This window comes from Manis pentadactyla, chromosome 12 (genome assembly GCF_030020395.1).
Source record: "Manis pentadactyla isolate mManPen7 chromosome 12, mManPen7.hap1, whole genome shotgun sequence".
NCBI lineage: Eukaryota > Metazoa > Chordata > Mammalia > Pholidota > Manidae > Manis > Manis pentadactyla.
In genome coordinates this window covers 1528155-1545144 of record NC_080030.1, presented here as the reverse complement: position 1 = coordinate 1545144, position 16990 = coordinate 1528155, and the positions used below count along the sequence as shown (strand labels likewise).

Sequence of the window (16990 nt, the reverse complement as noted above, 5' to 3'; positions counted from 1 at the left end):
CCTATTTGACATGTGTGTGTGCAGGGCCTGGACTTTGGTGGCCCTGCCTTGCAGGGGGAGCCAAGGGTCTGGGAGGTGAGGCTGCTTTCACTGGGTGGAGCTGGCCCGCTTTGCTTCCCAGCTTGACCCTGGGAGGGAGGAGGTGTTTGTGTTACCCGTTCACTCACTGGGTGGGAGCGAGTCCCCTCCGGCCTCCAGGCCTGGTTGGCTCATTGCTGTGTGGACCCAGCCTCACCTGCCCTGTGGAGTCGTGGGAGGTCAGGCTGGAGGGCTCAGCCCGTGGGGCGCCTGGCATGCCGGGGAGAGTGTGCCCCTCCAGCGGCATCATTGGTCAGCCAAGCATCCAGTTCTGCGCTGTATTGAGGCCACTTGTGTGCGACTTGCAGTCGGGAAGGGCTAGTAGCCTCAGCAGAAATAGACACAAAGGGCTCAGGCATTGATTGATGCCAGGATTCTGCTTTAGGCGAGGCTGGATCCAGGCCTCTGCCCAGCAGCGGAGTCTGTCACCCCGGTGGCTCTTGGGCGGGCAGTGTTCCCACAGTCCGATGCACTGCCTGCCCACGCAAGGGAAGGGCCTCTCGTCCCTGGGTCCCTTGAACCAACATCCCTGGGGATGTCATGTGCTCCTTCGTGAGCTGACCACTAGTCGGGGAACCCAGGGCCTGGGTTTGGAACCTTGCAGGTGCCTGTACCCCGAGAGCCCAGTATCCTGGGGAGCTGACACCTCCTGACCTCAAGCAGAGGAAACAGGTTCAGCGAGGACAGGGGGCTGAGTTGCTGCTGCCCCACCTCAGGGACAGGACGTGGGGAACCCCAGTGGGTCTGCGCAGTGTCTGGTGGTCACTCCGGACAGTGTCTGGCCCATCCAGGCCGCCGAGGGGACAGCCCCACTGTGGCTTTCCCAGTACCGTGCCTTACGCAGCCCTGACCATCTGCAGGCACGGGCCTGGCGTTGGGTGGCGAGTGACCTTCTTCCTCTCCTCCAGGCAAGGGTGGCGAGCGGAGCACGTACACGGCCTTCGGGAGAGACGCCGGCGTGGGCCTGACCCAGGTGAGGCCCGTGCCTTGGGCTGGGGACAGACAGCTTGTCACTTTCCTGTGGAGGCTCCCTGGCTGAGTCGCACGCTGGCCCCGTCCAGCAGCACCTAAAGTAGGCCTTGGCGTGCCTGCCTACAGCCCCCACCGCAGCCCAGCCTGGGGGTGCCTCGTGCAGCTGGAGGGCCCTGGGGTCTGGCCGTTGGGCCCCACCCGGCCACCTGTCCTGGCCACGCTGAGGGCTTCATTCTGTCCCTCCCCATGCCTCCTGCATCTCGGCCTGGCCTGTCTGCTTAGCACCGCCCGCCTGCACCGCACCTGAGGTGGATGGGAGCACTTGGTGGGGGGGCACGCCTGCTGGGTATCGTCCTGAGCCAAGGGTAGACCCCACCACCCTCATGCGTCCCCACAAAGCTGTGGGCAGGGGTGCGGCCCTCGTGCCCATTTCACAGGTGGGAAAGCCACCATGTGGAGCGGCCGCTCCCTGGAGCCACAGAACTGGTGCTCCCGTGGGCAGCAAGCCCATGTCCAGCCGACGTGCAGCATTAAGCCATTTGTCTTGACCCAAAATGGCAGGACACGGAGCAGCTGGATTCCGCTGCACCTGGAGGCGGCTTTGCACAGTCAGCCCCTGGAATGGGGGCGTCTGCGGCTCTTCCACGGTGGCTTTCCTTCAGTGATGACCCCTGGGCTCTCAGCCCGCCTGTAGGCCTTAGATCAGAGTGCCAGGGCAGGTGCCGGTCAGCAAGGGCAGTCCTGCTGAAGCTCACTGCCACCCTCAGAAGGGCCTGATGGGCTCAGCCTTTGTGCTGTTTTTTTTTTTTAACTGGAACTGGCCTGGGGGCCCTGGGAGAATGCCAGCCCTGCCCCTCACGGTGACTGTCTTCTCCACTCCCCCAGGCTAGCTTTCTGCCCAGCGAGCTGGCCCTCAGCAGCCCCGGGCCACTGTCCCCCTCGGGCGTCAAGGGGGGCTCCCAGTATTACTCCTACCCCGGCCACCCTCGGCGGAGAACTGCAGACAGCGGCCTTGGTGAGTGGGGGCGGGTGAGGTGGCAGGACAGGAGGGAGGTCGGGCCCCATGTGCTCCCCCTGATCCTGGCTGGACACTGGGGGTGCGGGCCGCCTGGAGGCACAGGCAGGCCAGGAACGCAGCATAGAGGTCCCGGCCTGTAGTCGCTGAGAACGCAGAATTACCAGTGCGGAACCAGGGCTCCTGGTGGACACACTTGCTAGGGTCCTGCAAGCCTTCGGGCACGTTTCTGCTGACCGGCCAACACTAACCTCACATCACATGCACCATGTGCCGTATATGGGGTCTGGGGGCTGGTGCCCAGCTGCATCTTAGAGCCAGGGCGTGGTGGACACAGAGGCCCGGCTCAAACCCTGTCCCCCAGAGACGATGCCACAGAACCCCCTTCCCACCCCACTCCTGCCTGGGGTTTTGTGTTCATCTTCAAGCCCGAGCAGACAGACTCCAGGTCGATTTTTAAGTGCTTTAATTAATAGGAGTGTTCAGGGGTCTCTTCCCCGAGGAGCAGGGTGGGGGCTGTCCCCACTCCCCTGCAGCGAGTGTGTGCCCAGGACCGTGAGGGCCTCCTTCCATCCCTGGCTGGTGGGTGGGAGCCGGGCCAGGTCACTCACTCCTTTCCCTCTTGACAGACCCGCAGCCAAAGAAGGTCCGGAAGGTGCCACCAGGCCTCCCATCCTCGGTGAGTTGTGGGGGCCTCGCCAGAGGCTCCGAGCGAACCAGGGCCCTGAGCTGCATGTGCTGTGCAGCCGGAACGGGGCCAGGCTGCCCACCTCCGACCCAGGCACCCCCTGCCCCGTGGGCCTGGGCCCTGTGGCTGCAGCTCTGAACAGAGACCACCTCCGAGGGAGCCGGGGGGCACTTCCTTAGCTCTCGTCCCTCCTGCTCTAAGAGAGATCTCCTGGGGCCCAGGGCTGCCCAGGTGTCCTGTGTCCCCGTGTCCACCTGGTTAAGCCTGTGTCCCTGCGCTCTTCCTGGTGGCTGATGGGCGCCAGACCCAGGAGATGGTGTCAGACCACCGGAGGCTCGTGCCCCCTGCATTTTAGTCATGGGAAGAAAAGGCAATCTGCTGGGTTTGCCCAGCCCAGGCACTGCCACCCTGTGCTGGGCTTGTGCTGGCCTCCGGGAGCCCCGGGCCTGCGGGCAGGCCCCAGACTCACGGTCAGTCTCCGAGGCCAGCGGCCAGCAGCCGGGAGGCAGTTAAGCTCGGCCCTTCTGAGGCTGGGCTCTGGGAGTCAGACACCCCGCTCTCCTCGTTCGAACCCCACCAGTGTCCTGGCACGTCAGAGCTTAGGGCCCCTAAGCCCACCTTGTCCGTGGGCACCCACACCCTGCTTTCTGCTCCAGGGCAGGGGCAGACATTGCCCACCAATCCCGGCACTTTGTTGCCAGGCCTGCCTCGGCTCAGGCGGTGCCAGCTGGTCAGAGCTGGTGTGACAGAGAGCCCCTTGGCCACCCTGTCCCTCCGGGGCAGTCGGGACGCCGTGTTGACCCAGGGCCCTGCCTCTGAGCCCCAGTCTTGTGTGGTCGGCCCTGGGGATGAGGAGCAGGGAAAGGCTGGTGGCATGGCTGCTGGGCTTTGATGGGCCAGTAGGAATTTGCTGAATTAAGGCGGGAAAAAGACTCTCGGGTCTGGTCCACAGAGGCCTCACGTGCAAGAGGCCAGAGTGGCGTGGGCAGGAGGCAGCAAGCAGAAGAGACGACCTCGCCAGGGCCTCAGACGAGGGACCGCAGAGCAGTGTTAGCGGGAGGGGGCAGAGCAGCAAGGAGACGCAGGGGGAGGGGAGGGGAGGGTCGGGTCGGTCGGCCGACCAGGCGGAGGGCAGGACCGCGTGGAGGCAGCTGAGGGGCGGGGTCGGCCGTTCCGCCCAGGCCCCCTGCCTGACCCAGCTTGTCTGCCCCCCCCCCCACAGGTGTACCCGCCCAGCTCAGGTGATGATTTCAGCAGGGACTCTGCCACCTACCCGTCCACCAAGACCCCCAGCAGCGCCTACCCCGCCCCCTTCTATGTGGCAGGTGTGGGGCTCCCCTGGGACACCTGGAGTAGGGCCCGGGGTTCCTCTGCTTGCCCAGCTCACCAGCCCCTCTCCACAGACGGCAGCCTGCACCCCTCGGCCGAGCTCTGGAGCCCTCCAGGCCAGGCGGGCTTTGGGCCCATGCTGGGGGGTGGCTCGTCACCCCTGCCCCTCCCACCAGGCGGCGCCGTGGGCCCTGGATTTGGCGGTCTGCACCAGCACGAGCGCATGGTAGGCCCGCGGGCGGGCGGGCGGGCGGGTGGGCAGGGTGAGGCGTGGGCGCAGCGTCCTGCTGACTCAGCCCGGCCCCACCGTGCACACAGGGCTACCAGCTGCACGGAGCCGAAGTGAACGGCGTGCTCCCGGCGGTGTCCACCTTTTCTTCAGCACCCCCAGCCTCCTACGGCAGCATCTCCAGCCACACGCCCCCCGTCAGCGGGGCTGACAGCCTCATGGGTACGGCCCCGCACCCCACCCTGGGCGCTTCCCCTGAGCTCAAGGTCTGGGCCTGTGTCACTGACGGCAGCACCCCCTCTGGGCCACCTGTGCACCGTCTCTGGCCCCTCGATGTGCGGAAATGTGGGGCTCCGAGGCGTGGGTCCCCGCTTTATACCTGCTCACTCAGTCCTGCAGCCTGCCTGCCCCTGGCGCCTCTGTGGAGGCAGGTGGCAAGATGTCAGGTGGAAACCAGGCCAGAATCAGGCTGCCCAGTCCCGGGCTAGGGCATCAGCGCTGCACCCCCAAGGCTGAGCCTCCCCTCCCACTCCCCGCAGGCCCCCGTGGGACTGCTGCCGGCAGCTCTGGAGATGCCCTTGGGAAGGCGCTGGCCTCGGTGAGCCCCGGGGGACATGGGGCGCAGGGGTGGTGGGGCAGCACTGCAGAGGCCAGCCCCTGACTGGTGGCCCTGTCTCTTCGTCCTCATCACAGATCTACTCCCCGGATCACTCGAGCAATAACTTCTCATCCAGCCCCTCAACCCCTGTGGGCTCCCCACAGGGTCTGGCAGGTCTGTGCTGGGTGCACGGGCTGGGGAGCTGTGTTTGGTGCCTGCAACCCCTGGTGGGCAGGGAGCTGGCGGGACCACCCACCTCAGGGCTTGAGTCCCAGGGGGCATCCAGGCGGGTCATAGCACAGGCAGAGGCCAGAAGGCAGGACGCGCCAATCCGTGCTGTGTGAGCCCAGGGGGCAGAGGGCATCCGGCAGGGGCCAGAGCTTGGGTCTGGGAGCTGGAGTGGCAGGCCCAGGGCTCCCACTGCACTTGGGGACATGCATGTGTTGGCATTTGTCCACCCACGGACGCTAGCTAGGCACCAACTGTATGCCCCGTGCTGGGTTCTGCCAAGGCGGGCAGGGCCTCCTGGCCCCTTGAGGACGTCGTGGCATTAGCCAAGTGAAGTGAGTCAGTTTGTGAAAGGCCTGGGCAGGTGCAGCAGAAACCCCACAGGCCATCCCTGCCCTGCTTGGGCTCTGGCAGCCAGTGCTGCTGGGATGGTGGGCAGCTGGCCTCAAGGGCACCTACTGTGTGCAGCTGAGAGTCCCCTTCTCTCTGTGGGAGGAAAGGGTGTGGATTTTGCAGGTGTGACAACAGGTTCAGAAATGTGAATCTGCCCGCTGGGTCCCCCAAGCCTGGTATGGCGCTGCACTGGAGCCAGGGCCCGAACCCCAGGGGCCCCAGGCAGCCTGGCGCCCATCCTGCTGAGATCAGAGGGCTCTGTGGGCAGGGGCGCCCCCATGTGGCAGTCCTGGGCGCCACCCAGCCTTCCTGCATCCCCTCCAGCCCACCCTCCCTCCCTGGAGCTCGTGCTCCTGTTCACGTGGCCCCTGCCCCTCCCAGGGACGTCACAGTGGCCGCGAGCAGCAGCCCCTGGTGCCTTATCACCCAGCTACGACGGGGGTCTCCACGGCCTGGTGAGTGCCTGGCCCCAGCCTCTGCAGCAGGTGGGGGGGTGCGCCCGTGGGAGCAAGGGCATGCATGTGGACAGACGCGGGACATGTGTTCCTGGGCAGGGGTGGTGGCCAGGGCCATGGGTCCTGGGACTTAGACGCTGTCCTGTGCCAGCATTAGATCTGCTGTGACCAACAGTATACAGGACAGGGACCCCTTCAACAAGAATGAGCCCGGCAGTTAATTTGTTGGGTATAAGGTGCAACGTGGTGGGCAGCCAGTGTCACCACAGCCCCGTGGTCAGCTGTGGCACAGGGATGCACAGGGACCCAGAGGCCCAGGCCCCTCACCTCGTGTCATCTCCCCCCAGCAGAACAAGATGGAGGACCACCTGGACGAGGCCATCCATGTGCTCCGCAGCCACGCCGTGGGCACGGCGACTGACGTGCACGGGCTACTGCCCAGCCACGGAGCGCTGGCCTCGGGCTTTGCCGGGCCCGTCATGCCACTGGGCGGGCGGCATCCTGGCCTGGTGAGTGCTGGGCAAAGATGGGCTGGGTGGGCAGCGGGGGCCAGTCTGGCCCTGATGAGCCACTGGCCTGCCCACAGGTTGGAAGCAGCCACTCTGAGGATGGCCTCGCGGGCAGCGGCAGCCTCGTGCACAACCACGCGGCCCTCCCCAGCCAGCCCAGCGCCCTCCCTGACGTCTCTCGGCCGCCTGACTCCTACGGCGGTAAGCTCTGCCTTGGGTCCCGGCAGGGTGGCTGTTGCTTCGGGCTTGCCTGTGTCCTGGTTCCTTCTGCGCCCTTCCCCCCGCCCGCAGCCACATTCCTCCTTCTGGGAAACCCGGACAGGGCTCTCAGACGACCAGGAACCACCAGAAAGGGCCGTGCACCGTGTGCCAGGCACAGGGCTGGGGCTCGGGCCCCACAGCAGCTTGCAGGCCTGGGACGTCCCATCTCCAGTGGGGAAATGGGCATGCCGGGGCCTGGGGGGTGGTCCTGCTACTGCACAGTGTCCCCTACAGGCCCTGAGCAGCTGACACAACCAGTTACCATCTCCCAGAAGGGAGGTGGGACCCCATCTCCTCATCACTCACTCTGCTGTTCAGTTGACAGCTCACGCGGTGCATACGGTTCTGTGTGGTGCATGTGGTTCTGCGCCAGCTGTGTGTCTGTGCCTCTGGGCTCTGGGGAGCACAGAGAGCGAGCAGAAAGCCCCTCCTGGGACCACCCTGGTGGGACAGAGCGGGCAGACTGACCGCGAGGGGACGGGCGCGGGGGACTGACGTGTGAGCAGTTCTGCGGTGCGGGACAGACAGGCACCTGGGGCAGGGCCTGGCCTGGTGTGTTGGGGGAGCAGTCAGGAGGCCCTGTGGCTCGAGAGGGAGATGTGAGGAACGGCGGGGAGGAGAGGAGCGGGTCGCGCAGGGCCTCCTGGTCCACGGGGAGGACTTGGGCTCTGACCCCAGGGAGGTGGGAGCCCCGGGGGCTGCGGGCAGAGGGGGACCTGACCCTGGTGCTCGATGGCGCCCTCTGGTGGTTGCTGATTGGAGGATGGACCAGGGCAGAGGGCAGGGCACTGGGCCAGGGAGCTATGGGGAGGATGGCGGGGGTTCTGGAGGCAGAGCCCCGGGATCTGCAGGTGGGAAGGTGGTGATATTCATCTGGAGAGCAGGGTGAGGCCCGGGCACCATCGGCATGTGGCAGAGCTCAGAGCCAGGACCCTGGAGGCGTCACCAGGCACATGCGGATGCAGCAGTCTGGCGGGATGGGAGGGGGGAGGGGGCCTGTTGACCCAGGCAGGCCCAGGGGCCGGGGTGATGGGGCGAGGGTGGGGCCTGTGGTGGTGACTCCCCAGGGAAGGCCAAGGCACGGACGGCAGTTGAGAACACAAGTGACGCGGCCTGGTGGGGAGGAGCCCTTGGTGAGCAGGGGTGGGTGTCTCCTGTGCAGGACGGTGCGGGGCAGCCCCAGGTGCCCGCAGGAGCTGTGGCCTGGGTCTCGTGTCCACTCCTGAGCTGGCTGATGCTGGCCCTGCTGTGGTGGGGGAGACCGAGGCCCAGAGTGTGGGGCCTCCCAGCTCCAGTCAGTGCTGTGAGCAACACTGTCACACTTAGCACACAATGTTGCTGACACCCTGAGCCCTGGGGACCCTCCAGGTGACCCACGTGAGGGCGGGCTGTCTTCTGCCAGCCTGGGGGCCCTCCCGGCTCCAGCCCATGGGCATCCCTGCACTTAGAGCCAGTGCTTCCTGTGTTAGGAGTGCCATCGCTCCACACCAGGGGCATGGGTGACATCCGGACTCGGCGGTCATCGCGGCTGGGGGAGCGCCTGGCACTGAGTGGGCGGCCAGGGAGGCTCCTTGGCCCCCCAGAGAAAGACCCGGCCCACGGCAGCTGGCCCCCTCCTCCCTGTCATGGCCCTGGGCTGCCTGCCACCGTGACTGCGTCTCCATGGGGCGAAATTAGACCGTGTTTTATTTAAGTGATTGTGGACTTTGAAAAATCCATGTCGTGGCATGTTCTGCATTGGGTGTGAGGCCCCCGACACTGCCGGTGGCTGAGGACCAGCCTGGCCTTGATACGGAACTGAAACCTCAGGGTCCCCCTCTGCTCGGGTGCACCCTGGGCACGTGTGTCCTGGTGCGTGTTTGCAGGAGTCCCCTGGCTGTGACTGGGCACGTGTGTGTGCCTTCTCAGATGGGGCCAGACCGACCTGCCCTCCCACAGACAGGACAGGACAGTGGGGCCTCTCCAGCCGGTCGGTGTCCTGGGTGTGAAGCGTAGCTCGGCGCAGCCTGTTCATTTCCTTAATTTCTTGATGCAATGAGGCAGTTTCCGTGTGGCCAGTTTTCCCTGTTTTCCCATCAAGCTCTTGGCCCACTTGCCTTGGATCCGGGGGAACAGTCTGGGTGTTCTGAGGCCACTCGCCGGTTGGTTTGTACATGACACGTATCTTCTGTTCTGGGGTGCCCCCTTTTCCTGGTGGTGTCCTGGTTATCAGAAACGCTTCGTTCCGATGCAAGCGGCCACCAGTTCCAGGACAGACTCGTCAAGGCTGCAGGGAGCGGCTCCCTGCCCATGAGCCCCCGTGGCGTCTCCCCCACATTCTTGCCAAGGCTGTAAAGGCTATAAAATTAGTGGCTGTGTGTTGTGTGAGGTGGGGACCCGGTTCCACGTGGGTTCTTGGGCTTCTGCTGCTTCTGGAAAAGAAGGCCTGGCTGTCGCAGGCGAGCCCTCCCCCGATGAGGGGCCCCGAAGCCCCCCTAACCGCGGCCTGTTGCAGGGCTCGGCCGTGCGGGCGCCAGCGAGATCAAGCGGGAGGACAAGGAGGACGAGGAGAGCGCGTCCGTGGCCGACAACTCAGAGGAGGAGAAGAGGGAGCTGAAGCCCCCGCGGCCCCGGACCAGGTGCCAGCCCCCTCGCCCCGCGGCCAGGATGCGCGCCCACTGAGGCCGCCGGCGGGCCCCCGCCCGGCCCCGCCTCACTGTCTCCCTCTGGCCCCGGCCCATAGCCCGGACGAGGACGAGGACGACCTTCTCCCCCCAGAGCAGAAGGCTGAGCGGGAGAAGGAGCGCCGGGTGGCCAATAACGCGCGGGAGCGGCTGCGGGTCCGAGACATCAATGAGGCTTTTAAGGAGCTGGGGCGCATGTGCCAGCTGCACCTCAACAGTGAGAAGCCCCAGACCAAACTGCTCATCCTGCACCAGGCCGTGTCGGTCATCCTGAACCTGGAGCAGCAGGTGCGAGGTCAGTGGGGGCGCCGCGCCTGCCCTGCCACTGTGACCGTGCCCCATCCTGGGGCCTGTACCCTGCTGACCATACCCCCCGTCCTGGGGCCAGCCCCCCACTGTGACTGTCCGCACCGCTGTGACTCTGCACCTCTCTGCACTGTGACTGCCCACACCCCTCCACACACTGTCCCACTGTCACCCCCTTCCCTGGAACCAGCCCCCCACTGACTATCCGACTGTCCACACTCCCTGCTGTGACTGTCCCCACCATTGCCCCCTTCTCTGGAACCCACACCCCAGCTGCGACTGTCCACCCCCTCTGACAGCTCCCCCTTTTCCTGGAGCCTGCACCCCCGCTGTGACTGCCTCCCCCTTGCTGTGACTGTACCTACTGTTCCCCCTTTCCTGGAGCCAGCCCCCTGCAGTGACATTCCCCCTCTTGACCCCTGGCCTTCCGCCTGGCTTGGCCCCAGGGTCACCTCTGGAGTGGAAGGACTAGTTTCTCGACCCCCCAGCCCAGTAGACCTGGACACTTGGGCTCAGAACCACACCTTAGGCCCAGCAGGGGCCCAGGGGCTTGTCCCTTACGCTCTGAGCAGACACCTCCAGAGGCCACTTGACCCGCAGCCGCATCTGAAGGCGGGGTTCATCCCCACTTCTCAGGGGCAGTGTGGATCGGGGAAGGCTCCCAGGACCGCACCCCCAGCCGCTTCCCTAACACCTCCCTGCCTCTCCCCTGTGCAGCCGGGAACCCCTTCTCTCCTGCAGCGCTGACCCCTGCCCCGGAGCTGGGGCCCTGGCCACTGCCCGCTGTCCCCTCAGCTCTTGAGGTTTCCGGTCTCCGCGGTAGTGTGGGTGTCCCCCACGCCTGCCTCTCTGCTCTCTGCCTCTCGCGCTCCCCACCTCGGCACCCCCTCCTCACCTCGCACTTGCGCCAGAATGGTGAGGCCGCGACCCCAGGGCCTCTCCTCCCCCAAATCCCCCAGTCGGGACTTGAGGGAAGGAGACCGAGGCTGCCTCCGGCCTGGCTGTCAGTTTGGTCTGCGCGCTTGTCCTGGGCTCTGGGCCGCCGCTGCCCGCAGGACCCGCTCCAGCCTGAGGGCAGGGTGGGTGGGCAGCACCCCCACAGGAGCAGGACAGGGTCTCAGTCACCCCGTGGCCAGACCTCACGCACGTGGTGTGTGTTGGTCACAGCCCCACTTGGCGGAGTCCTAGCTGACTAGCGCTGTCCCCTGAAGAGTAAGTCTACACGGGCAGGGCCCCGCGGGGACGCAGCTGGCAGGGCCTGAGCCAGGTCTGGGCTGTGGGCCGTGGGAGGGACCTGGCTTCCTGGGGCTCAGTAAGTGGGGGCCGCCTGCCCCAGCCAGGATCCCAGAGAGGGCCTCCCTGGTCCTGGGCTCTGGGCCCAGGCTTTCCCTGGGCAGCGCATCCTCTCAGCCTTGTTGGCTGGACGGCCACGCAGGGGGTGCCCGCCGTGCTCTGGGCGGGGAAGGTCGTCGTCCCAGGGGGCCCGGGCTCCCCGCCGTCCTGGTCAGTTCTGGGCAAGTGAAATGGGTAGGGGATGTCCCAGCTCGTGCGGCCTCCCAGACAGGGCCCTTGAGGCCCACCTCCATCCCCGTAGGCCTCCTGGGACAGGTGGGCACCAGCCTCCCTAGAGTGGGGGCCGGGCGTGCACAGCCGGCAGGTGCGGCGCCGCTGTGACTAATGGAGGCCCCGGTGCTGTGACCCAGCAGTACGGAGGAGGTGCTGTCCCTGGAGGAGAAAGACCTGAGGGACCGGGAGAGGCGCATGGCCAATAACGCGCGGGAGCGGGTGCGCGTGCGGGACATTAACGAGGCCTTCCGCGAGCTGGGGCGCATGTGCCAGCTGCACCTCAAGTCGGACAAGGCGCAGACCAAACTGCTCATCCTGCAGCAGGCCGTGCAGGTCATCCTGGGCCTGGAGCGGCAGGTGCGAGGTAGGCCCCCAGGCCAGGCGCCCCGCCGCCCACCCAGCAGGCCCCCAGGGCGCCCCGAACACCTGCTTCACAACCCCTAGCCCTGCACACCTTGGCAGGGCAGCGGAGGCCGCAGGTGGGGGCCTCGCCCGCCCCACCTCCCGGGCTCCCTGTCAGGGGGACCCTCTCCCACAGTGCTCTCCCCCCCCAGAGCGTAACCTGAACCCCAAGGCGGCCTGCTTGAAGCGGCGGGAAGAGGAGAAGGTGTCGAGCGTGGTTGGAGACCCCCAGATGGTGCTCTCGGCTGCCCATGCAGGCCTGAGCGAGGCGCACAACCCTGCCGGGCACATGTGAAAGGTACGCCGGCTCGGCCGCCGCCCGCCCACTGCAGCCTCCGCCTGTGGCCGGGCCACTCCTCGCACACGCGGAGCCCGCACCGGCCCTGGGAGGCCCCAGGAGTCGCCGGCCGCACTCCCCTCACCGGCCTCGCGCCCCCACCCCCAGGTTGCGCCACCTTGAGGTCTGTGACTTGCCCGACGGATCCGGCCCTGCGACCCGGGCCCAAAGGAGCATTTTTTTTTTTTTTTGTAAAAGCAAAACCGGAAAGCAAGCAAGAAACATTCACTTTGTCGGAAGAGAAAAAAATGCCTTAAGTATAAAATGTGGAAGTCAAAACATATTGTTCGCTGGAGGGAGATGCTCTGCAGGACTGGCTTGTCGTTGAGAAGCCACCAGCAAATCGTGCCTATGCCTGATATTTTTCTTAAGGAAGATTAAAAGAACATTAGTTACAAGATTTTTTTTTTAATGTATTAGGAAACTAGCAAGGAAGATGCCTTTGGTCTCCCGTTTGTGTTTTTTAGCTTTTTTTGCATATGTTTTGTAAGCAACAAATTTTTTTGTATAAAAGTCTCGTGTCTCTTGCTATTTCTGCTGCTGTTTATAGAACTGAGCGTTGCATTTCATGATCGACCAGATTATTAAAAGTCATATTAAAAGACCAACGTAACCCTGACGATGCCCCGCCCCACGCGGTTGGCCGCACAGAAGGGGGCAGGCAGTGTCTCGGGTTTTCCACGTGTTAGGGGTCTTCTTGGCTTGGCTGGCCGCAGGATGAGCCCCATCCTCTCACCAGGATACGCTGGCCTAAGTGGGAGGGAACACCTGCAGGGAGGTGACGCCCTCCCAGCAGGAACTGCCACGGACCCCCAGACCCACACTGGCTGCTCCTTCAGGCTGGGCTCCCTGTGTTGCCAGGGGGTCCAGCTCAGCTGGGCTGCCCGGATCTGCCCTAGGTTTCACCTGGAGGCCCAGGAAAACAAACTGCTGGTCACTCCGTCACTCAGGTGTGGGGTCAGGCTGCCTAGGGGCTTGTTTTCTTTTTAATCCCCGCCCACATGTAGAGGCCTGATGGGCCCCCAGACTGGCTGCATGGAACCGGGCACTTGGGAAGCGTGAGGGAACCCCAGGCATCAGGCAGGCCCTTGGATCACCTGGGTCGTGCCCCCAGCGACCTCCCTGTCTGTGGGGCTTGTCTCTCTCGGGGAGCCTGCCTCAGTTTCCCCGTTACTCTGCTTCTGGTCTTGCCCTCCAGGTCTGAAGGGCAGGGAACGCGGAGCCCGTGTGCCCCCAGGCCTGCAGGTGCTGAACCGTGTTTTACACGTGTAACTTGAGCCCCACACATGACAAGGTTAGTCCAGCCTGGGAGATTGTGCTGAGTGCCTCAAGATTACTGGTTTTTGAAAACCTTTTTAAAAGGAAACTTAATTTTATACAAGCATCAACACAGCTGGCTGGATTCTTCGGGACTTCAAATGATCCTCTTTTAAGTCTCAGAGGCCTGCCCTGTATACGACGGCACTGTGGCTATCAGCATGACGTGTGATGAGCCAGCTGTCCCCAGCTCTCCCTGCCCACTGACGGAGGAACGGTGGCCCCTGGTGTCTCCCCACCAGGGTCAGCTTGTTGAAGGCCTGGGAGCATGGGGCTCACGGTGGGTGTGCAAGTCTCCCGGGGCACGTGTGGCAGTTCCACACAAGGGGCAGGTGGGTGGCCTGAAGCCCCATGTGTGCTCAGTTGGGGTCCAGAAGTCCCAGGTCAGCCGGGGCAGGACCATGCTCCCTCGAGGCTCCAGCTGCTGGGGGTGCTGGGCACCTCCCTGCAGGGACCCCTGTTTCCCTGTGTGACGGTCCCACATGCAAAGACACCAGGCATTGCACCATGGCTGCTCCAGAGACCCTATTTCCAAATAAGGTCCGTTCTCGGGGACCGGAGGCCAGGGCTAGGATGTGTGTCCTCTTTGGGGGACACAATCCATCCCTCAACAGGTTTAGGGCAGCAGTGAGTGAGGCCAGCAAAGCCACAGACTGCTCAGAAAAGCTACCCACTGTGATTCCTCACTCCAGAACCACGGCTCTGCAGGAACGGCAGGAACCTCCCGAGTAAGGGCCCCAGCCCCCATGACACGGGAGTGGGAGTGGCTCATGGGAGAAGCCACTCCGAGATTCTGGCAAACCATCTGCTTGACTCAGCTCGGAGAAATCCGGTGGGCACAGGATGGCACTTGGAGACGGGCCATCGATGGACGTGTCCACATCCTGGAGGCAGCAGTGGGGTCGCATGTGTTCCTTTGAAGGGCACTTCTCTGCGCCCTTGGAGCATGCCTGCACCCGGCTCTCGCACCTAAGGCTGTATGTGGCGAGGCCTGATGGGGAGCCCACGGAGCCTAGCCCCCCAGAGCCGACTGTCACCCACGGGCCAGGGAGAGGAGGGACAGACCCCTCAGACAGTCCTCCTCAGACACCTGCTGCACCGCAGCAGGTTGACTGGCCCGGAAAGAGATGCCCACACTCAATCCAAGAGCCTGTGAGCGGAGGAGGCAGAGATGGGGGGGATGCAGCCACAAGCCCAGGGGCGCTCAGAGCCCCCAGCTGCTGGAGAGACAGAAAAGACCCTTTCCCAGAGCCCCCAGAGGGGGCACAGCCCTGCTCACCTGACCCAGGAATTCCGGCCCCAGAACTGGGAGATGAATTCCTGTGGTTCTAAGCCACCCTGCGTGCGGTACTCTGCTCCAGCAGCCATGGGAGGCGAATGGCACGTGTGTCCTTTTTAACATGATGAGATACCCAGTGCAATGGGAACTCACACGCTGGGGAGAGTGCAAACAGGTGCAGTGCTGTGGACATCTGGGGGACAACCTGGAACGAGTGGAATATTAAACGTCAGTTATACTGCAATTTAAAGGAAGAGGTTGGCAGTTTCTCCTATAGTGAGACATAGGCTTCCCCTGTGAGCCGGCCAGTCCACCCCAGACGTCCCCACAAAGATGGGACAACTGCTCGCCGCAGCCTCACTTGTAATCACGACACCTGGGGACAACCCACATGTCCTCCAACAGGTGAGCAGATGCACACAGGCCCGTCCATCCTCTCAGACACACTCCAGCAGCAGGAACAAACCGCCGACAGATCCAACACCTGGGGGACTCTCAAAATATTTATGTGGGAGATGCTCGGCGCCATGGACATGCCATACACTTCCCTTTACAGAAGGGTCCAGAAAAGGAGGCGAACTGACAGCAGAGAGCAGATGAGTGGTGGTGGGAGGGGAAACTTCTAGGGCACAATTGTGGTGGCTTCCTGGGCGTACACACACGTATTAACACCAAGTTGTGTGTTTTCAATATGCGCAATTTTGTATTGTCAAATATACCTCAGTAAAGTAAAAATCCAAAAAGAAAAGAATCCATCAACGCGTGACTGGATAAACACACATGTCCATCCACAGACACAGCATCACAATCATGAAAAGCAAAGCCCTGCCACATGCTACCCGTGGAGGGACTCTGAACACAGTGCCCAGTGAGACACCAGACACCCAAGGACACACAGTGTGTGACCCCATTTCTGTGACACGTCCCCAGCAGGCACATCCACAATGTGGGTCTGTGGGTGCCGAGGGCTGGGAAGGGGTGGGGGGTGACTGCTGATGGGGATGGGGCTTGTTTGGGGAGATGGAATGTTCTAGAGTTTGCTAGAGGGGTTTTTTGATTGCACATCTCTCTGAATGGGTGCCACTGAACTGCACACATTAAAATAGTTAACTACATGTTATGTGACGTTTATATTAATAAAAAACAGGAAAAGGAGTTTCAGTTTCTGCAGAGCCAGACAGGAACCCCTCAGGGGCCAGTGGGGTGCAAGGTTGCTCAGCGGTTGTTTATCCACCATCTCTTCTGCTCACACAACCCTGGCTACTCTCTTTTGGGGACCCTCCCATCCCCTAGTTTCAGTCCACGTCTTCTTAGGAGAGGGACTGACTGCCCCGTTTCCACAGATGACTAACGAACGAGAAGCAGTTGCAGAGCCCTTCCTGCAATTACTGGGAAACAGGTGCCATCTTCCTGAAAGAGCTGCTGGAATGTCAGCAGCCTACAGTTCCCAGGCGCTGCCACTCAGTTTGCCAGAGGGAGGCCGATACCCAGGAAAGAGGAGCTGAGTGATGGAGAGAGATGCGTAAAGATAGCGCTAGACTTCTGGATCCAGCCACCCAAGGCCGTCCAACACGCCGTAAATTTTCCTTCTTTTCTCTTAAGCCAGTTTTTGTTCTTTATCATTCAAAAAGCATTCTGCCTTGTGAGCTGAGGCACATTAAGCAGCAGCAGCAGGGATGAGCAGCGCTTCAGGAACTGCTGGATCCAGGCCCTGGGGCCCCACGTCTCCAGCCCAGCTCTGTTCATCGGATCCCAAGGTCAAAACCCAGGGCATTTGTTAAGGCCAAGGGGCAATGTCCAGCCCGGACGCAATGAGCACCGTTGGGGCTCACTGCGATCTCTGAAACTACTGCGGGCGCCCGCGCCCCGGCCGGCCAACCCCGGCATCCGACGCTTACCTCCAGGCCTGGACTCCCGGTGGGCGCCCCGGAGGCGGCGACTGAGGACAGCGAGCCTGGGTGGGCCCGGGAAGCGGTGGGCTGACGGGCAGCGCCGGAGGCACCGCGCAGCTCTCCAGCGACAACCGGTGACGCCTTCCCAAGGAGCCTCCAGGCAACACGCAACGCGGGGGCCGCCAACGCAGGCTCGGGGCGCTGCCAACCAGCCCAGTCCCGCCGGCGGCAGGCCAGCGAGGCCCGGCTCCTCACGCCGGCTCACCCGTCGGCGCTGGGCCTGTTTTATTCACGGCCCGTCAAGCTCTGCACGCAATCAGGACACAAAGTCGCCAGCCGAACGTGGCGGGGCTACGCGGCCGGGGACCACTCGGACCGCCTGAGGCCATTCGGAGCCGGCGTCCCCGCGGCAGCTGGCCCGCCCCCGGGCCCGCCCATCACCACCCGCGTCCGTAACGCCTTCCACCCCGCCC

General features: G+C 63.7%; 1 protein-coding gene and 1 long non-coding RNA gene across 12 annotated transcripts in view; one reads left to right on the top strand and one right to left on the bottom strand.

Moving 5' to 3' along the window:
- The window catches only part of TCF3 (transcription factor 3), a 29527-nt gene extending 16967 nt beyond the window's left edge, over positions 1-12560 (top strand). The window contains exons 6-20 of one of the 11 annotated variants that reach the window (XR_005025989.2): positions 987-1051; positions 1936-2065; positions 2695-2744; positions 3976-4078; positions 4157-4308; positions 4401-4533; positions 4851-4909; positions 5005-5083; positions 5912-5985; positions 6333-6494; positions 6572-6695; positions 9250-9373; positions 9478-9706; positions 11845-11990; positions 12138-12217. Coding sequence is in view for 10 of the 11 variants with exons in the window: in XM_036890664.2 (XP_036746559.2) it covers positions 987-1051; positions 1936-2065; positions 2695-2744; positions 3976-4078; positions 4157-4308; positions 4401-4533; positions 4851-4909; positions 5005-5083; positions 5912-5985; positions 6333-6494; positions 6572-6695; positions 9250-9373; positions 9478-9713; positions 11845-11987 (1634 nt within the window). In the remaining variant the exon portion in view is untranslated. Of the gene's footprint in view, positions 1-986; positions 1052-1935; positions 2066-2694; positions 2745-3975; positions 4079-4156; positions 4309-4400; positions 4534-4850; positions 4910-5004; positions 5084-5911; positions 5986-6332; positions 6495-6571; positions 6696-9249; positions 9374-9477; positions 9714-11427; positions 11655-11844; positions 12007-12137 lie in introns of those variants that run through there. The other 10 variants (XM_036890669.2, XM_036890667.2, XM_036890668.2 and 7 more) reach the window with 10 other exon arrangements.
- Positions 12225-16947, bottom strand: LOC118915184 (uncharacterized). The gene is made up of 2 exons (XR_008992952.1): positions 16524-16947; positions 12225-14830 (listed from the first exon to the last, which is right to left on the bottom strand). It is a non-coding gene; the product is annotated as an uncharacterized LOC118915184 (long non-coding RNA).
- Between the last annotated feature and the right edge of the window lie 43 nt (positions 16948-16990).